The following is a 21914-nucleotide window of genomic DNA, read 5'->3' as shown; positions in this document are numbered from 1 at the left end:
CTCTCTATCTATCTATCTATCTATCTATCTATCTATTTAAAAAGTAAGGGACACCATTTTAAGTTAATGTTTACTTGTATCACGTCAAATACAAAGGTTGTGAGATGATTATTACAAAAAAATTCTATTGACCAAAAATTGTCACATTACCCTGATATTTTTAATATATAAAGTGCACAGGTGCTTTAAAAGTCTTTCATCAAATGTAAATAAATAGGTATAAAAACACACACACACATAATTATATTTCTAGAAATACGGCACATATTGGTAAATGTACTCCCCAATGACTTTGAGAATGCATTTGATAAAAAGTTATACAATTCAGACACTTCAAACAAATAAAAGGAAATAACATAATACAATGTAGTACCAAAACCAAAAACCATAATAACAGCTGTAGGCTACTTAAATTAGGCTCCCTAAGTCAGTTTTTAGTTAAAGCTAGTTATTTTCTGTGGTCTGCTTTGCAGCACAAGGCACAGTAACATTAACACCACCGACACCAACAGGATGTTGTGTTGTTAAAATCCGATTCTACTTCTAGTTTTTGTTCCAGTCTTTATTATTCAATTCAGAAGATGGTTTCAGCATAAACAGCATGTCAAACCCAGCTGAAAGGTGTCAAAGCAGATTGCAAGTGGCTGAACGTGATCGATTGGATGGCGTTCTCGGGTGTCCCATCTGTGTTTCACTGCTAGAACTCTGAGTCTCTGAGATCTGAGGTGGACCATCGGTTGCTGGTTTGTCTGAAGTGGTGCTCTCTGCTTGATTGCCTTTGGTGGGAGATCTCTTGAAAAGAGAAAGCTGAAGGAAGGAAAAGAGAATACTGATTAAACAAAGGTCATGTTGTGCATGATTGTGAGGTGGTTGCTTCCTAGTGTTTATTATAAAGATGAAAAAGTTTGAGTGGGTAAATACCCTGTTCTTAGAGCCGAAACGAGATTTAGGTTTGTCTTCAGCAACTCCATTCTTCAATGACTGGTTCTCCTCCTTTATAAGGGCAGCAGGATCAGAATCTTCACAATTCACAACAACAAAAATAAAAGAGAAAGATAAAAGCTGCTTAAAATCAATGTACAATGCATTTATGATCACCAATTCACTGTATTATAGTACAGTGGAATCACTTTCTGACCCGGACATCAAAAGTGATCTCAATACTAAAATGGATGATTCCTCCAGCCAACCTCCAGGTTTTCTCTTCTCTGTGTGTGAATAGAAAAAAATGAAAGGGTGCTGGAAAAACCGCTCACCTTTCATCGGTCCATCAGGGACAGATGCCTCTTTTATAATCTGCTTCTTCTGTAGGGAAAGAAAATGTCATCACACAAACGAATCAAAACTGAGCAGTGCCGCTAAAACAGTTTGTTCGTACTAAATTACTCGAAATGCTATGAATGAAAGCTTTCAAGGCACCTGTGCGTCTAGCTCTGCAGTGCTTTCCTCCGTCTCTTTTCTCTTCTCGCCTGGAATATCTTCCTTCTCCTCGCACTTTTCCCCTTCTTTTTCCTCTAGATGATCTTCCTCATCTTCTTCTTCCTCATCCTCCTCGTCATCTTCATCATCATCTAAATATTCCTCCTCTTCATCTTCTGCCTCCTCCTTTCCATTGATCTCATCTGTCCGGAGCTGGAGAAATCGGCGCAAAAAGTGAGAAAAGACATAATCAGTGCCTGAATGAGTGACTGTGAAACACAAAAAGAGGGTTGAGGGAACTAGAATGGCAGGAGAGGGAATGTGAGTCAGGTCAGGTCATTTTAAAATTAAAATGAATGCAAAAAACTACATGTATACAAACACAAGTAGGTGGGTACAGGACTAGGGATCTATTTAGGAGGACTAGAAAATGACCAGCACTACATAGAGAGTGCAATGTAAGGGCAGCCTCACCTGTCCAATGAAGGATTTTCGGTTTTCTGCCTGAATGCAACTGCTTTGCAATTTGAAGATATCTCGTATAGCTTTCTTTATTTGCATGATTATTCGAAAGCAAATTTGTCTATTTTGCTGCTGAAACTTTCTAATACAGCAGGATAGATTTCTGTCAACACTATAATGCAGTTTGTTTTTTTATGTAAAGCATACAGAATTTTTTATTAAAGTCACTGATTGGATACTTTGTGCTGCTATCTTTATTTAAATAAAATAAAATGTTACTAAATGGAAAACCAAATATAAAAACAGATGCAAATAGTTACAAATAAATGTTTTATTGGCTATTAAATGTAACATAAATGTAACACAGAACAAGCACAAGTGCAAAATTTTAACTAAACGCTACTTAATGACTAACTTTACCCCCCCCCCCCCCAATTATTTTCTTCAAGTCATAAAAACCATGAGCTGCCATTTAATTTTTTCATAAGAGTTCTGACTAAAAGGCATATTTAAATGTGCCTGGTTTGTATTTGTAAGAACTTAAAGTTGTTGATAGTGCTGATTCGAGGTCATTGGCAAATCAAGCACATTTGTTAATAAACGAACATAGCTGTCCATTAGATAGATGTATGCTAAGGCACATCCAAACGGCTTCATTACTGCATGGGCATATCATTACTTATGAAAACATAAATAGACAAATAGAAAAAGAAAAATGTGAAGCAATACATTTAGTAAAAATGTCATAGGCAAAATTGCAAGAAATATGAATGGTGAAATGAAAATATTTTAAATATATATCACACAAGCAAGAAAGAGCATAAAAGTAAGTATAAAAGGGCATGTACACAATACTCTGGAAAAGCAGACAGGAGTTGTTGAATTATTTTAAATTGAGGTATTGAGGTAGAACATCATCCCAAAACTGCTGAGACTCCTGGGACTGGTCGTCTGACTGCTGGCTTTGTGCTCGGGCCCGTTTGGCTTTTGTCGGCTGTTTTGTTGTTTTCACGCTTGACTTTTGTTTGGCGGATTCAGGGGCTTTTTCACCTTTTCTCTTGGCCTTTTCTTTTTCCTCCTCCTCCTCTTGTTCTTCTTCCTCCTCTTCATTACTCTCTTCTTTCTCTTCTTGTTTGTCCTCCTCTTCTCCCTCCTCATCCTCTGCTTCTTCCGCCTCCTCTTTTTCTTCAGACTCTTCCTCCTCTGCTTCCTCTTCTGCTTCTTCATCGTCTTCCTCCTCACCATTACTTTCCTCTTCCTCTTTGCTCTCCTGCTCTTCTTCCTCTTTGCTCTCCTGCTCTTCTTCCTCTTCCTCTTTACTCTCCAGCTCTTCTTCCTCTTCGTCTTTGCTCTCCTGCTCTTCTTCCTCTTCCTCTTCTTCTTTGCTCTCCTGCTCTTCTTCCTCTTTACTCTCCTGCTCTTCTTCCTCTTCCTCTTTGCTCTCCTCCTCTTCTTCCTCTTCGCCTTTGCTCTCCTGCTCTTCTTCTCCTTCCTCTTCATCTTTGCTCTCCTGCTCTTCTTCCTCTTCACTCTCTTCTTCACTCGTTTTTTCTTCCTCTTCCTCAACATCCTCACTCACTGGTTCCTCTTCATTGCTTTCGCCCTCTTCCTCATCCTCATTATCTTCCTCACTCTCCTCCTCCACTTCACTCTCACTCTCCCCTTCATCATCATCTTCAGTCTCACTTTCCCGCTTTTCTGAATCTTCCTTCTCTTCTTCACTAGTCTTTTCTCCCTCTTCATCCCCATCATCTTCAGTCTCACTTTTCAGCTTTTCTGATTCTTCCTCCTCTTCTTCACTAGTCTTTTCACCCTCTTCATCCCCTTCATCTTCAATCTCACTTTCCAGCTTTTCTGATTCCTCCTCCTCTTCATTAGTCTTTTCAATATCTTCATCTGCACTATCCTCCTCTGCACTGTCACTTTCCACATCATTTTCTTCTTCTTCTTCACTATCTTTTTCCTCCGACTCCTCTTTCTCTTCATCTGATTCTTCTATTGATCTCTCACTTTTGCTCTCAGTTTCTTCCTCTTTGCTTGTTTTGCTTTCATCCTGTTCATCTTCACTCTCCTCTTTACTTTTTCTACTTATCTCACTTGTTTCTTCTTCTTCTATTCCATTACTCTCCTCTTCCCTAGCTTCACTCTCTACATCCTCAGTTGCCTCACTTTTACTTTTCTTCTCCTCTTCCTCACTTTCCTCATCCTCACTAGAAGCTTTGATTGATGTATCGTCGTCAACCTCAGAATCTTCATCATTTGCTACCTTGTCAAGGGTCTTGCTCTTACTTTCCTCCTCACTGTCATCCTCTTCCTCACTCTCATCCTTTTTGTTCACCAATCCCTTGCTTTCCCCCTCATCTGATTCCTCTCCTCCGTCCTCCTCGCTTCTTCTATATGTTTCCACCTCAGAATGATCCTCAGTTTTGGACTCAATGCTGCTTCTTTCCAAGTCCCCATCTGAAGTTCCTGATTCTGCCTTAATGTTAACGGCTGTCCTCCTGGCTTCTCTAGTCTCCTCCTGTCTTGAAACCTCATCGGACTCACTCAGAGATGAAACATCAGATAGAGTTCTTTGTTTTGAAGGAGGTTTTGGCATCTTTTGGGGTGTGGACTGGGAAAGGAACTGACTGACTGCTGATGCTCCAAGTAAGCAAGCAGGACTTGCCATTCCCACATCTTGGAGAAAAGATGTCACCTTAATGAGAGGATTTTCCTTCATTTGCTCAGATTCTGACATCGATTCAGATTTGGAGGCAGCTTCGGAAACAACAGTAGGCTCCTTTTTTGTGTTTTTCAACTTATCTTCTACTAGCAATTGACTTTTTTCTGCCCTTGATTTCTTTGACTTCTTTGTAGAAACATCTTCTTGGCAGGACTGTTGTGAAGTTGTGGAGATCTCTTGTATTGTCTTACTACTTTTTGAGTCTTTTTTTGAATCTGACTTTTTGCTCTGTGGGACAAAATTTAGGTTTTCTGTCTTAACAGCATTCGTTTCACCTTTCACCCTTTGAGCTTTTGGTAAAACATCTTTTGAGATCTTCTTACCTGTTGGGTCTTGGTCCTTATGTGTGGTCTGTTCATGATGATGTTCAACAACAATTATGGGTTTCATTTGTACTTTCTTTTCTTTCCCCACCACTTTTTGAGGCTGGCTTCTGACTTCCAGTGGACGATCTTTGGGTTTTGCTTTACCTGCTCCCTCTTGGTTTTGTTTTGTACTTCCTTTTGATTTTTGAGCAACCTTGATTTGAACCTCTTGATTTGGTGGGGCTTTTTCTGTTGATTCTTTTTTAACTTTATCCCTTGACTTCATCAGTTCTGTGTGCTTGGGCAGGTAGGATTTGGATCCAGCTCTGCTTATGTCCGTCCCCAATCTGGTGTTACTTCCACCAGCTTGGTGATATGCAGGCTTTCCGTTGTCCACAGTGATAAGTACATTTTCCTTATCATGGCCATGTCTCTTAGGGCTCTTGTGGGGCATCCCTGTCCCAAGATGTCCCAATGGTTCCCCGACCACTGAGCTACCACTTGAGCTTCTAAGTAACTCAGTGGGAAGAGCTTTGCGAGCTAAAAGCTCCGCCCCCTTACTATTAGAGGCGGGGCCATCGCTATGCTTTCCCTTCTTCTTACCGTGTTCTTTCACAACCTTAACCTTCTTCTATTCCAGGAAGCAGAGGATAAAAAGAAGGAAAGTGTTAGAGAAACTAATGAACATGCAGAGCAGGCTGAACGAGAGCAGAATGAGCTTTAAGGCTGCAAAGCAAATGAGGAGAACGAGTCAATGAAGCAAAGAGAGACAACACAAGCATAAGAAAAAGGTCTAAATGAGTGCAGCCCTTAAATTTTTTTTTTCTTTCTTTTTTTGTCCTTAACCTTTTTTTGCCCGTCTAAAATGCCAAATTTATTGAACAACAACTCAGATGAGCTCTTACCTTCTCCATAGGAGACAATGTGAGAGTCTTATCACTCGGGTCCATCTTAATTATGTGAGTCTGAAATCAAAGAAACTTTTGCATTATCCTCGGAAGCTTTATGTCTTTTATACTAGCAGTACTTAACTGTTTTTTATGCATGATAAAAACCCAGATTTTACATTAAATGACAACCCAAGATGTAACCTGTATTTACAGGAGTCTGTGTCCCTTCTTTACCATTTAAAAGTCAAATTATTTTGATCATGATTATATGATTAGTTGCATTTTATCATTTGCATTTAGCATTGTTTAATCCCTGCTGTCCCTGTGTTTAAAATAATAAAACAGCAATTTATCATTAAATATTACAATAAACCAAATCAATAAATGAAATGTCTAATTCTACATATTTTCTATAGATATTGTAAAAGCATGCATGCCTCTTTCATAAGGGATGTTATGCTTCTCCTACCAGGTTTAATAAGTCAGTGGTTTCTCCAAGGTCTTTTACGCTCTCACTATCCTCCATAATGCTTCTGTCATCGAGAGATTTCTCTCTCTTTCCAGGAACTAGAGAGAGAGAGAGAGAGAGAGAGAGAGAGAGAGAGAGAGAGAGAGAGAGAGAGAGAGAGAGAGAGAGAGAGAGAGAGAGAATTACAATTTAAAAGCATTTATTTACATTTAAAATGTAATTTATTCCTGTAATGGCAAAGCTGGATTTTATCAACATTGCTCCAGTCTTAAGTGTCACATCATAATTCATAAATCATTCTAATATTGTGATTTCCTGCTCAACAAACATTTCTTACTATTATCAATGCTGAAATGAGTTGTACTGCATAATATTTGTGAGGACACCGACCATGATACATTATAAAAGGATTCTGAATAGAAAGTTCAAAGTTTTTAAAAAATAAATCTTTTGGAATAATGCAAAAGTCTTTGCTGTCACTTTTGACAAGTTAATCAAGTTAATGTTTCCTTGGTGAATACAATTATTAAATGATTTAATCATACTGACCATACATTTTTTAACAGTAGTGCATAAACATAAATTTGTGTATTTTGATCGAATAATGTCTTTTCACGAGTGGAAATTGCATTTGTGAATAGCACCCATGCTAATTTATTTATTTTTCTATAAACAAATCATTTGTTAACAACATGTATTCTTTACTTCACTGAGATCGTTATTTCTGCCTCAAATTAATACATTGTTTATTAATACAATGGTAGCTAACTGTGTGATTTGTACATTTCTAAAATCCATAACTTGGACAGAGTCACCTCTGATAACAGATTGCATGAGTTTTCTGTAAAGCTGCTTTGAAATGATATGTATTGTGAAAAGCGCTATAAATGTGAATTGAACTGAACTTGTTTTCCTGTATTTTGAAATAACAGATATGATTTGTTATGATACTTCAGTTTTTTGACAAGGCAGTTACTTTTGAGGCTGTTGTGGTTGATCTTTCCAGGTCGGTCACTGTGGGAGTGACGGATCTGGCTGGGAGCAGATAGAGATGCCCTCAGCTGATTCCCACCCAGAGCTGGGAGTGTTCGAAACATCTGTCCAAATTGATCTGGTGAACGCTCCTGCAGAAGAAAAGAAACACACATTGCATCCAATTTTATTTATATATATTTTTTAGGCAATATATTTACAAAATAAAAATTGTATTATTCATCTTGAAATAAATTTCCAATAGTCCAATTGATAATCAGCTGCACTAATTTTGATCCAATAGGATTGACCCACCCGTTCTCTGCGTCTGACCCGAGCCGAAAGACTTCTGTTTAGGGTGGTCTGACTGTGCGTGTCCCCCAGTAGTTCAGTACAGGACTTCTCAAAGTAGTCTTCGGTCACGTCATCTTCCTCCAGGATCAAATCCTCCAATCTTTCAGCCCTGGGCTTTGCCAACACAAGCATGTGACACCCACCACAAGTAACCTGAAAACACACACCGTTTACATATGCCATGAAATCAACTTCAACAACGAGATTTGTGGCTTTTAGTCCATATTGAATCATATGAAATGACAATACAAACTTTTAGCAGATTAATACATGTAAGAATAACATTCAAACATTTGAAGTCGGTAAGTTTTTTAAAAATGTTTTTTAAATGTCTTATGCTATGTATATTTTTTCTCAAAAATACAGTAAAAACAGTAATTTTGTGAAATATTATTACAATTTAAAATAATTATTTTCTATTGTAATATATTAAAGGGATAGTTCACCAGGGAATCCACGATGTAGGTGAATTAGAATAAGACCCTATTGACAATGCATTATACGAGCAAAATCTTCATTTGTGTTCTACTGAAGAACCAAACTCACCTACATCTTGGATGCCCTGGGGGTAAGTAGATAAACATCAAATTTACATTTTTGGGTGAACTATCCCTTTAAAAAATTGTAACTTATTCCTGTGATGACAAAGCTGAATTTTCAGCAACCAGCCACTTTAGTGTCACATGATTCTTCAGAAATCATTGTATTATGCTGATTTTGAGCTTAATCAATGTTTATTATTATTATCTATATATATTTTTTTTTAATTAAGTCTTTACTCTCACTTTTGATCAAGTGAATGTATTCCTGTTGAATAAATGCATTAATTTCTTTGAAAAAAAATAAAAATAATTATTACTGACCCCAAAGTTCTTATCTGCTGTAAAAAACGGAACCAAAAATATTTATGCTCAGCAGGAAAAACTAATACTTTTTGCAATAAAAAAAATAAAATGTTTTCTCTACAATGAGAAATAAAACTAGAAAATGAAAGCAAATACTCGGATTTGTCCAGACCTTTCTATTTCAAAAGAAACTGGGGTCAACGGGGCAATACAATTGATATTGGTTAAACCAGTTTAAAGCAGAACGTTTATATATCTGCTAGAAATAAAAAGTATTTTACATTGTGCCAGAAACAGTAGATGGGCAGTAATACGTACAGAATGTACATGGCAGGCGAGGAATCTCGTGCACAGGGTTGGTCTGAACTGGTTTGTGAAGTTTTCTTCTCCAAGCCCCAGTTTTCCATGCCGACCATCACCGAAAGTGTACAAAAGGCCGCTGTCTGAAACCAGCATATATACAAAGAGAATCGTATATATTTTAGAGGATCACAACACATAAAAGAACAATGTCAGGTAGTTTTCTGTGCATGTTTTACCAGTTATCAGCGCTGTATGGTTCTCTCCACACTCTGCATGTTTAACTCTGCCCCTCCTGAAATGCTCAACCAGTCTGGGTAAACGAGACTCAAATATGAATGTGCCGTGACCAAGCTGTCCAAACTGACCCAGGCCAAACGAATACACCTCATTCTCTGCATTACCAGACACGTGTAACATTTAGTCTTCAAAAAGAAGAAACATAGGCAAAAAAGACCACAAAGCGAAAGATGTTCTCCTACCCGTAAGCGCCACCGTGTGCCCTCCTCCACAGGACACCTGTACCACCTTATCAGAGATGCCGGTCACCTGTTGAGGCACTTTATGATTGGCCAGCATCTCTGTGGACAAGCCCAGCTTTCCACTCTCTTTTTCTCCAAACGTGAACAAGGCCCCATCCACTGTAACAAAGGAAACAAGCATCACCTAGCAACAATCCAGCCTTCATAGAAGGTCAAATAATGAACATTTTATGAATTCAATGCCACCATACTGTGCTCTGTGGATCATTGAGAGGAAGTGAGAAGGTCATCATGAATTGTCAAAAAGTGGGGATTTAAAATTACGGATATTCCAATGTAACACAAATGAACATAATTTGTACATTTTTTTGATATATTTATTAAATATATCAAGTATTATTTATAAAATAATAATGTAATATTATGCCTTTATTAAATAGTATTAAATGATTAATTGAATTAAATTGCTTGTAATGTTATTATTATTATATATAACATGCATAATTCATTATAATAAAGAACACACCAAATGTTGGAGATACATTTTTGGAATTTGAGTATTTTTATAAGTCTTTTACGCCAACTAAAGGCTAAATTTACTTAATCAAAATAGAGTAAAATCAGAAATTTTGTAAAAAAAAATTATTACAATTTAAAATATCTGTTTTCTATTTTAATATATTTTAAAATGTAGTATATTCCTGTGATGGCAATGCAGAATTTGTCTTCAATGTCACATGACCCTACAGAAATCATCCAGTATAATATTATAAATATAAAAAAAAGTATTCCTGTAAATTCCTATAAAAGTTTAAAGAAACACGCCAACTTTTGGGAACATTAGCTTATCCACCGTATCCCTCAGAATTAGATAAGTCCATACATGCCATTTTTATCTCTGTGCGTGCCATAACTCTGTGTGACGCACCCACCGCTAGTCTAGCTTAGCACAAAGCCTGGAGGCAAACTGCTCCATCTGGCCTACTGCTCAATAAGTGACAAAATAACGGCAACATTTTTCTATTTACATGTTGGGATGTGTATAGTTACACAGTGAACTGTTTACCTCCAGTCTTTGTGCTAAGCTAGCGGTGGGTGCGTCAGACAGAATTATGGCATGCACGGAGATGAGAATGGTATGTATGGAGTCATCTAACTCTGGGGGATATGGTGAATAAGCTAAAGTGGCAAAAAGTCGGCATGTTCCTTTTAATAAAACGTGAATGTTGACAGTAGTGACATGAGGTAATACAGTGGCATACCTACCAGTAACAAAGGCAGAATGATAATATCCACAGGACACCCAGGACACTCGTTTTCCCACAGAAACCTCCTGAGGAGTAAGTGCGTTACTCTCCTTTCCTAACCCAATCTGACCCTCGGAGTTATCGCCCCACATATAGAGTCTGCCTTCCTCTGAGATGACAGAGATTTTGTTACATTATTGTTAATATTTTCCGTTACATGTTATGTATGTCATATTTGCCCCCCCATATTTTTGTCAATAGCCACTGTTGATATAAGGCAGAGGGGAAAAAACTCTTACGAGTCAGGGCAGCAGATGTATTGGAACCAGCAGCGAGCATTCTGAGTGGCCCATGTTTGCTGAAGAAGTCCACCAAGTGAAAGGAGGATCTGTCATCACAGTCACCAAGACCAAGCTGTCCTTCATTATTCCCTCCAGAGGCATACAGGTTGCCACGGGCTGTTCAGTAAAGAGAACAAGTATTTTAGTTGAGGGTAATCTGTAGTGTTGCAAATAATTATCTAATTTAGTGCTATCAAAACATTTGGGGTCAGTGAGATTTTTTGGTGATGGTGGTGGTGGGGGTATACGATCGATAGTGACATTACAAAAAATTATATTTTAAATAAATGCTGCTCTTTTAAATGTTATATTCATCAAAAAAAAAGTTATCACAAAATATTAAGCAGCACAACTGTTTATAACACTTATAATATTAACTGTTTCTTGAGCAGCAAATCATAATATTACAATGATTGCATCGATAGAACGAATTTATTTTAAATTACAATAATATTTCACAATATTAATATTCAAAAACTTTTTTTAAATCTTATATTTTTATGTTTTGGCCTTTGCCAATATTACAATATTGTCAAAAAACTAAAACAAACAGTATGCTCAGTTATGATATGTTTAAATATTATGTGTATAATTTTTCAAAGTTAAACGTTTGTATCCCTGTTTAATTTGCAGAGACAATTATACATTTCTAATTTATTAGAGCTCCTACTGTGTTGCCATGTGGCCCTTTTAAAACATTGCTGTTTGTTTCAGTGGTTTAATAAGAATGTAAATAAAGAAGTAAGAAATGAACAACAGAAAACAAATTTCAACTTTAAAAAAAAAGCAGGATTGATTTAATAGATTAAAAATATTAGGCAAATATTCTGAATAAACTTACATGTATAAACAAGTGTATGAGTTCTTCCACAGGCTGCGAACTTCACGATTTCTGATTTTAGGGCTTTGAGAAAACAAACATGGTCATTGTATGTCAGAAACATGTTGACTATGATTAATTCTTACTAAACACAATTATACAACATGAATAAGAATTGGTTTTACTTCTAAGACAAAAGCGGAGATCCAACGCCTATCAATAAAGCAATAATCTGAAAAGAAGATCTCACAGAAAGAGTGGGACTGACAGAATGCAAATATACAGATGATGTATTTTGTGAGTCTATTGTTTTATCCCTTTGGTGTTTGGTGTCTTTTGAAAGGTCTGTGCGATGGGTAAATTTGTCTCAATTTCACTATAGTCACTAGTAGGATGAGAAAGATTGAAACGTTTGAGAATTCTGGGCTCCTCTTAGAGTGGTCTCTTCAAAGACATCTAAAACATCTCCCCCGAAACCAGGTGTTGTGTTGCAAATGTTTACAATCTTTTGTTCTGGTCTGAGTATTTAAAGAAGGGTAGTAGAGCTGCCATTTGGGAACATTCTGCAGAACCCCCATGCCATGTTGTGTTCGTGTCCTAGGGGCACTCACACACATGATATGTAGTGTGCCAGGAATCATGACTCTTTGAAACTATTTTTATATTATTTGGTGATTGTAGTTAATATTGTATGCTATTCAGTTGTGTCTTTTTTAATTCTTTTATTTTGATATTTGTACCTGGCTTAAATAAACATTCATCATGATTTATCTTGTTTTAGTCCGAAATCATTGATTCTAGAAGTGTCGCATGAGGAGGTTGTAGGAGTTTCCGCGAATCTTTCTGCCAGGGCCGGCAGATTCATACGGAGGACCCCATGAACTGGAGCATAGCGCTAAGCATGAGGGGCAATCTGATTTCTGACTGTCGCTGTTATTAATACGTTGCAGTCCCCCTGATTATTATTCCAATTACACTTGTTGTTATGAGTAAGCATGTGCGACTCACTTAAAGATAAAATAGTTCACTCTGCAATCCTCTATTATAACAGAACTGGCTAATTTGTGTCCGTGAGGTAATTTAATTAACTATTAATTTTGCGAGTATTATCCTCTGAGTGACTCCTGGTCCCATGGAGGAACGAATAATGAAGATAAGAAATTCTAAGTAAATCAGCGATCTAAATTTCATCACAACTAATTCTTTAATCAGCCGTCACTTTGTAAATGCAACAAACTTAACGAAACCACATACAATTGGAGTCAGATTAAATTATCAAGGGAGTCAGATTTAAAATTCGGTATGAATAAATTAAGTGCTTTTAAAAGAAATGCTGAAAAGTCTTACACGCAGAAATCCTTCGACCAGGCCGTTAGATTCCGTCCTTGGGCTAATGGATGGACCTTACATTTATATATATATATATATAATATGTGTGTGTGTGTGTGTGTGTGTGTGTGTGTGTGTGTGTGTGTGTGTGTGTGTGTGTATATATATATATATATATATATATATATATATATATATATATATATATATATATATATATATATATATATATATACAAATATGTGTACAGTCTCTTATGCTCACCAAGGCTGCATTTATTTGATTAAAAATACAAATATAGTGAAATATTATTAAAATTTAAAGTAACTGTGTTCTACTTGAATATAATTTAAAATGCTGCAAAGCTGAATTTTCAGCATCATTACTCAGTCTTCAGTGTCACATGATCTTTCAGGATCATTCTAATATGATGAATTGATGCTCAAGAAACATTTACGATTATTATCAATATTAAAAAAGTTATCAAATATAAAGATTCTTTGATGAATAGAAAGTTTAAAAGAACAGCATTTATCTGAAATAGAAAGCTTTTGCAACATTGTACTACTGTTCAGAAGTTTTGGGTCCGCAAGAATTTTGAATTACATTTATTCAGCAAGGATGCATTAAACTGATCAAAAGTGACAATCAATACATTCAGTACAGATATTAATGTTACAAAAGATTATGTTTAAAATAAATGCTATTTAAAGAATCCTGAAGAAAAATGTTACAACTGTTTTCAACGTTGATAATAATCATAAATGTTTCTTGAGCATCAAATCAGCCTATTGGAATGATTTCTGAAGGATCGTGTGACACTGAATACTGGCGTAAAGATGCTGAAAATTTAAATTTGCATCACAGGAGTATATTAAATTTTAAAATATATTCATATAGAAATTGATAAGTTATTTTACATTTTAATCAAATAAATGCAGCCTTGGTGAACATAAGAGACTTCTTCTAAAATCATAAAAAATCTTTCCAATCAAAAACTTTTGACAACGACAAAACGGCGGTACTTTCGCAAGGCACTGTGTAAATATATATATATATATATATATATATATATATATATATATATATATATATATATATATATATATATATATATATATATATATATATATATATATATATATATATATATATTAGTTTATTTAGTAAACTAATTTGTTCAAATGTTGAACTGCGCACACTTCCCCTCTGCTTTTCAGATTAATGCAGATTATGGACCACTCCAGATTGGGATTAAGACAATCGATGGCTTTGTCCTAAAAAGATCTCCTTTTTATTACAGCTACTTGCAAACATGTAATTATGTGTGTCAAACTATTTATTACTGCTAAATAATTTAAAGTCACTTGTCATGATTAGCTACATGTGACTGAGAGCATTGGAAAATGTGTTGAAGTGATTTATCATCTTGAACACACTCAGTACTGCTCTCGCTTTGACTGACAGTCTGACAGGTTTGAGTAATAAAACAGCCCAAGTGCTTTTCAAAACCAGCCCAATCACAACCAAAACCAGCCCAATCGCGTTCCGGGGGTATACATCGAATTACTAGGAGTCGCTTCAACCTGTGGACTACAAAAACAACCGTGGCAACACTGACTCAAAGTCATACCTTTCACACATGTGGGTTTATTCACAGTGGTCTTCGTTCCGAGGCCCAGCTGTCCCCAGTTATTGCTGCCAAACATAAACAGCTTCCCATTTTCTAAACACAGTAGGAAAGGTGACCGGATGAATGCACAATAAGACTAATAATAAGACTGTAATTACCAATATATCCACTAATCAAATCGTAAATTATACCTGTTACTAGTGCCGTGTGCTCATCTCCACAGGAAATTCTCAAAGGTACATCATTTTTCAACCAAAATTTACTGGGGGCATTATCTGCAAATTTACTCTTTCCAAAAGTGAAGACAGCTCCGGATTCTAAAACAAACGTTGAAAAATAGAACAATAGAAAATGCTGACAGGCATATTTTATGTTTTGCGTTCAATTATTCGAATGACTGCTCATCAAAAACATGTTGTATTACACTATATTGTGTTGTAAACAAATAATAGTTTGTATGATTTTATGCCGTTTCTTTGTGTATATACACATAGTAAGATGGTTAAAATTAGTTTAGTTGTTTACGTTATAGAAATATTATAAAATAGAAAACGAGAGAGGCGTGACCACATGGCGTGGTTGCCTTGGCGACAGATAGCCACCACAGGAGTCAATGAAAGAGCGGGACAGTGTTCAATTAATTAAAACCAAACAAAAACACAACGAACAATTTACGTTACATGTATAAACCCAGAGAATACATAATATTCAAGGGGCATAGAAGCAGTTAAAACATATTTACACCAGTATAACATATGATTCGCTTCCACTATGTAGCACCGTTATATAGCCTGTTGGCTAATCATTAACAGCCAATAAGGATAAAGAGACAGACGTGTAGCAACTGATCATAACAAAACTGTTTACATTGACCACTAATGCACTACATAATATTTTACCAGGGATCTCATCTTCTGTCTCTCCGGCCATCTCCCCCGACTAATCAGCTTATTTACTCTGGGCTCTAGGAAGTGTTACCAAGAAGTTTCTAAAATGAGAGAAATCTTCCGCTCTAGATTTGCTTCCGCGTTGAGTGGTCACGTGTGACTCAGCGCCTCCAACTACATTAGTTTACATTATATACATATATAATATGTATATATTTGTATATACATTTTTTATATATTATTTATATAACTTAAAAAAACTTAACACACATATATACGTCATTATATTAGACAATCGTGAGGAAAAGGGAAATAGAATAGGCTAAATAAGTTTTATTTAATTGTACACATTTAAACAAGTGACTGATGATAAACACGTATTTCTTTAAACTTTTACTTAATTTTAGTCTTCGCCAGTTTCATTTATAATGTATAACTTCGTAAATAAATCAATTTAATTGTGCTTTAGTACTGATGATTCAAATTCTATAAAAAAATGTGTTTATAGGCATCTATCTATCTATCTATCTATCTATCTATCTATCTATCTATCTATCTATCTATCTATCTATCTATCTATCTATCTATCTATCTATCTATCTATCTATCTGTGCACAAAACGATGTTTTTCTTTATCTGTGTATTTTGTCTAATAAATTCACAACATATAAAAATAAAAAATAAAATACAAATCTATAATAATAGGAAATTTGACTGTATGAAGTTATTTTCTGAAAATAGTATGTACTTTGATGCTTTCGAGTGGCTTTCACTGTCGTATCTGGTCGTATCGAATGGCTACACAGCAAAGAATCTCTTCACAGCCGAGCAAACGCCTCTTCCGGTTCAATCTGTAAACAGTGATCTCATCTTTAATCTTGCTCCGTCTGCCTTTAGTAGAATCTCCCAGCATGTGTGTCGCGCTGTCTTCAGAGAAATGACCGTGAAAACAAATATATTTTCCCCGTTACCTTACGATCCGCCCGCTCTTTTGACATAATGACACGTAGATGGGGGATCATTGAGTTAGCCTGGAGCATGCTAGCACGCTAATTAGCCTGTAAAGGGGGCAAACAAGCAGCTGCCTGGTGCAAGCTCTGTAAAAGCTGCTTTAAAGTTTTTTTCACCGGGTTTTCTGCTTGGAGAATAATGGAAGGAGTGCTTTACAAATGGACTAACTATATGACAGGTAAAGTGAATTGCACTGACAAATTGGATTGTGGACATTTGAGCTGCAATCAGATAGGACACTGCAAGTATGCACAAGCTGTACTCAGTTTGTATTATGATGCCTGAGAGCTGCTGATACATGCAGCTTTGTTGTATTGCCTTTAACATTGCTGTGTGAATGTCAAAACTGTTGAATGTCATGTTAAGTTATCCTAAAAATGTCATATGTCAAACTTCCTTTCCTGTCATGTGATAAGCATGATACCTAATGCATGAAGTAATGAGACTAGTCATAAATCTCAAGTTTAGAAAGCTCAGAAATTGCATCTTTTGTTTGATTTAAATGCGTTTTGTGATCTGATAATATGTTTTATGAAAGGATGGCAGCCAAGGTGGTTTGTGCTGGACAATGGCATCATTTCATACTATGATTCAGAAGATGACGTGTGCAAAGGCAGCAAAGGCAGTATTAAGATGTCAGTATGTGAAATTAAAGGTGAGATGATCATCTATCTTATCAGCTAAATCTTCAATTCTTACGAGAAAATAAACAGATTATTCGTATGTTGTTTTTGGACTTCCTCATGTTTGCTCCAGTTCACCCAACTGACAACACGCGTCTGGAGCTGATCATACCCGGTGAGCAGCATTTTTATGTGAAGGCTGTAAATGCAGCGGAGAGGCAGAAGTGGTTGGTTGCTCTAGGGAGCTCCAAAGCTGGACTCATTGACACTAGAACCAAAAAAGAAAGGGGTAAGAAAAACATTTGCTCGTCTTATATCTTATATCTTTGGTCTTTTATTATTCCCTTCTCGTAGCAAAAGACAACTCACAGTAAAGAAATTTCATGATCTTCATAGATGTTCATGGACTAATAATTCATCAAATTAATTTAATTGTTTTATTTTTTTATTTTAATATTGAATAAAGTAATTAATACATTTAATTTGGAATATGTTGAGTTAATTATTTAAATAATTATAATAATAATAATTATGTTAATCATAAAATAAATAGTGATTACAATGATAATAACAATAATGAATATGATAAATATTGTTGATAAAATAATTATTTTTAATGCCCAAAGTAATAACACCCATTGTTTTTAAAAAAAAATATTATTATTATAATTAAAATAATAAAGCAAAATAATAAAAAAAATCATATCTGAAGCATTAGGTTATGTATTCATGTTTTTCATTGCTATTAATTAAACATATTACCAAATGTATGTATATATACTATTCAAGTTATAGTGACCCATATAATCATATTTTTTAATTGTATTTTATTGTCATTATATTATTTAATATACAATGATATTTCGGAAATTATAAGATTTGAATATAAGATAAACCTCAGCTGATTTATTTATACTATATATAAACTATATAAGTTATATTAACTCATTGATTATATTACTTACATTTTATTTAAATTTTAAATAGTATTATTGTATAATATAATGATATTCTGATAAAGTGATTTGGATAAAATTAAGATATATATACATCTTAAGATAAATCTTAAATATATATATATATATATATATATATATATATATATATATATATATATATATATATATATATATATATATATAATTAAAAAAATTACAATGATAATACTATTTAAAATTTAAATGGATTGCAACATGTCAGTCTGGAACTTGTGTGTGTGTGTGTGTGTATATATATATATATATATACTGTATATAGGGCTTTTGAATGCTTGAATCTGATAGGCTGACATACATATATTAATGTGTGTGTGTGGGTGTGTGTGTGTGTGTGTGTGTGTGTGTGTGTGGGTGTGTGTGTGTGTGTGTGTGTGTATATTCAGGTCAAAGACTTTCAAGACGTTTATATACTGAATTCATGCTTGCTAGTTGCACAGCTGTAATCTTGACTGCTAAGCAATATGAATTCCTATTAAGGGTTGCATTTCCTTTCCTAATGGGTTTTTGCAGAGTTAACAGAAACCACAGAATCACTGAAAACCAAAATGTCGGAGCTGCGTCTGTACTGTGACTTATTAATGCAGCAGGTGCACACTATTCAGGAGTCTGTGGAACAGGAAGGAGAATCTCCCGTGGCCAGCACTGAGGTTAGACACGCATTCAGCTGTTTTTTCATTCAAACCACATTCATCACTGCACTTATTGCAGATGGGGGATTGATGTAAAAAGGTTTATCATCATAGAAATCTAGTCTTTTAAACTAAATCATTGTATTTGCTGTTATTTTTCCTAGACAAGGAATGAGGCGTCCTCATTACTGAGTGCCACCTGTGAAACCTTCATCAAAACACTGGAAGAATGTATGAAAATCGCCAATTCCAAATTCCAGACTGACATGTTGCAATCCAGTCCATCTGATTCCTTAATGTCCCCTGTGTCCCCCTCTCCCATCCAGATGTCTCGGGTAAAGACACAAGCACAAATCACATACAATTTACCTTCATTTTTTTCATATTTACCTGGAAAAAGTTCCTATTGCTATTTGTGTGCAATATGGTATATTTTATTACAAGTTATTTAGTTATAAGCATAGACTGTAAAAAAATATGGACGTAGTGTCCATGAAGTCACCCAAAGGATTCCGATAAGCCGTTCTGAAGCGTAAAGTAGAGACGAGATGGGCGTTGCCATCTTGCTAGCGTGTCATTGTGTGTCACTCCCGGACATCAGAAAATGGGCATAGAGGCGGAATGTAAGCATTGTGTTAGGTGACGCAATTACTATAGACGGCGGATAAATGGCTATCCACCTGTCACTCAAAGTAACCACGCCCTTAATTATGCAGAACACTTTATGAAAACGAACACTAATAACATTATCTTGGCATCTAACTAAAATAAAATAAACTGATGTTAAAGTACCAAAATGTAATAAAATATATAATTTTTGTTTTTAATGTAAGATTTGTATTTTATTTCAGTTTGATTTCAATCAATGAAATAGGAAATAGTTTTGGTTAGTTAATTAGTTTTAGTTAACAATAACAACTTTGGTCTGGCATGTGATTGTCCATAAATTTGAAGTCATGTTTTATCGTTATTGTGTAGATGAAGCGGTCGATCAGCCATCCCGGCACCTACAGTTATGAAAGGTACACAATGTTTACAAAACACACAAACTTCATGTTTTCAGTCCAGACAGCTTACGCTGTTATTATCTGAGTGGCTATAAATGAGGGTGCTGTTTTCCTTCAAGGTCGAGCTTGCCAAAAGAGTGCATGGCGTTGCAGAAGTCCACCCAAAGGCGGACGCGGACATGCTCCGTTACAGAAGCGCACAGCGACAGAGGGGCCGAGGAAATGGAGCGTGAGTCTCACACACACACCATTGTGCCATTGCTCCAAATGTTGTTGCTTGAGCAGCAGTCACTGAAGCCTCAATGTATGATTATTTTTGTGGCGCTAAAAATAATCATCAGTAACATAAACAAAAGTGATCGCTTCACCTCTTGTGTTTTTCGCAGGCTTGATGTTTCACAGGGCCAACATCAACGGTGACTCCACTCCAAGTATCCCTGAAGAGGTTGGAACGAGCACAAAGTTCCTGTCGGAAACGGACACTCCGGAATCTGATCTTTCCCTCTGAACCATGCGAGACAGATCATGAGATGGGGAATAAGAGGAAAAGACGTACTGCTATGCAGTCAAAGATTGCAGCATTATATAGAGGGATTTTACAGAGTGTTGTATTTCTCAATCATGAAGAATTCGGCGGCACTTTATAAACACAGATGATGAAGAAAACCGTCTGATTTGAATGTTTATACTCTTCCAGGTATTTTAAGATATTTGTTTGCCTTGATGCTAAGATGTTTTTCCTTTTTTGTGATACATAATTATTGCTGTATCCCTTCAGTGAAGAGTTGAAGATGTTTGTACTGGATTTCTAATGTGTTGTGCAGTTGCCTTTGTTAAATGGGAACCTTGCTGAAAAGGTTTTTGTTACTGTGCCAAGGGGTTGTGCGTACGTGCTGACATTAACTTCAAAAATTTGTTTTTTTATTCACTCGGCATGCAGTGTTGTTCATTAGTTTATGATGCAGAATACATTTATTTATTTTTTTATGTCACTAGAGTCCCCATAAAAAATGTTTTTGCCTTAATTAATTCTTCGCATGGAGGAATTTGATCTATTAATTATTGTAACGTTTGGTAAAAATTATTAAAAAGCTTTAGCAAGATTATTATTTCTTTTTTTCTCCAAAAATATAAATGGGTTTGGTAACACTTTACAATAAGGTCCCATTAGTTAACGTTAGTTAAAGCATTAAAGGGATAGTTCACCCGAAAATGAAAATTACCCCATGATTTACTCACCCCCAAGGCATCGTTTGTGTGTGTGACATTCTTCTTTCAGATGAATACAATCGGAGTTATGAAAAAATGTCCTGGTTAATCCAAGCTTTATAAAGGCAGCCCAAAATTTGAAGTCCAAAAAAGTGCATCCGTCCATTATAAAAGTGCTCCACACGACTCCGGGGGGTTAATGAAGGCCTTCTGAAGCGAATCGATGGGTTTATGTAAGAAAAATATCCATATTCAAATATCTATATAATATTTAATACATTATAATGTAAATATCTAACTTTCGGTGGACTGCCTTCTATATTTAACTTTTTAAAAAAAGAGTAACCGGCGCGACAATTACGTCGGGTGTAGCGTAAGCGTTTTGAACTGTGAGAGGTGTTACATTTTCTTCTTAGGTTGAACACGGAAGGTGTTCTGGGGGAAGCTAGTTATTTTACTTCATAACTCATACTCATGTTAAATATGGATATTTTTTTTTACATAAACCCATCGATTTACTTCAGTAGGCATTTATTAACTCCCGTATCTGTGTGGATTAGTTTTCAAATGAATGCACTTTTTTGAGCTTCAAATTTTGGGCTGCCATTCACTGCCATTATAAAGCTTGGATTAGCCAGGACATTATTTTATATAACTCCAATTGAATTTGTCGGTAACTATCCCTTTAACTAACATTAACTAACAATGAGCAATTGTTACAGTATTTATTATTATCTGTTGATGTTAGTTAACAAAAATACAACTGTTCATTGTTAGCTCAGGTCCATATTAGTAAATTTTTTCACTGTTAGTTCATGTTAACTAATGCAGTTAACAAATTGTACCTTGTTGTAAAGTGAGTTTAATAAGTATTTTGTTTTAAAAAAAAATATTATCTGTAATAATGTTTTCCTTAAACTCAGAGGCAAAGAGAATTAATAATACATAAGAAACATT

General features: G+C 35.4%; 2 protein-coding genes across 3 annotated transcripts; one reads left to right on the top strand and one right to left on the bottom strand.

Moving 5' to 3' along the window:
• Positions 1-56: 56 nt before the first annotated feature.
• On the bottom strand, positions 57-15614 carry rpgrb (retinitis pigmentosa GTPase regulator b). 2 transcript variants are annotated; one of them, XM_067431589.1, is made up of 17 exons: positions 15493-15614; positions 14785-14910; positions 14594-14686; positions 11653-11715; positions 10770-10928; positions 10490-10639; positions 9224-9382; positions 8981-9136; positions 8760-8884; positions 7558-7749; positions 7247-7394; positions 6271-6368; positions 5817-5876; positions 1420-1632; positions 1257-1305; positions 922-1019; positions 57-807 (listed from the first exon to the last, which is right to left on the bottom strand). In XM_067431589.1, exons 1-17 carry the CDS (start codon positions 15521-15523, stop codon positions 625-627), a joined length of 2103 nt encoding a protein of 700 aa, XP_067287690.1. In that variant the 5' UTR covers positions 15524-15614; the 3' UTR covers positions 57-624. The 2 variants fall into 2 exon arrangements, with proteins under 2 accessions (XP_067287690.1, XP_067287691.1); XM_067431590.1 differs by lacking the exons at positions 57-807; positions 922-1019; positions 1257-1305; ... (11 more) ...; positions 14785-14910; positions 15493-15614 and adding an exon at positions 2730-4920 and having other exon boundaries at positions 1503-1632.
• A 687-nt stretch (positions 15615-16301) lies between these two features.
• On the top strand, positions 16302-21908 carry plekha3 (pleckstrin homology domain containing, family A (phosphoinositide binding specific) member 3). The gene is made up of 8 exons (XM_067431500.1): positions 16302-16669; positions 17030-17146; positions 17248-17403; positions 18623-18759; positions 18906-19076; positions 19720-19763; positions 19868-19977; positions 20135-21908. Exons 1-8 carry the CDS (start codon positions 16630-16632, stop codon positions 20254-20256), a joined length of 897 nt encoding a protein of 298 aa, XP_067287601.1. The 5' UTR covers positions 16302-16629; the 3' UTR covers positions 20257-21908.
• Positions 21909-21914: the final 6 nt, after the last annotated feature.

The sequence above is a fragment of the Pseudorasbora parva genome, chromosome 22, assembly GCF_024679245.1.
Source record: "Pseudorasbora parva isolate DD20220531a chromosome 22, ASM2467924v1, whole genome shotgun sequence".
Lineage (NCBI taxonomy): Eukaryota > Metazoa > Chordata > Actinopteri > Cypriniformes > Gobionidae > Pseudorasbora > Pseudorasbora parva.
Note: the sequence above shows the minus strand (reverse complement) of the source record. Positions and strands in the feature narration are given on the sequence as shown.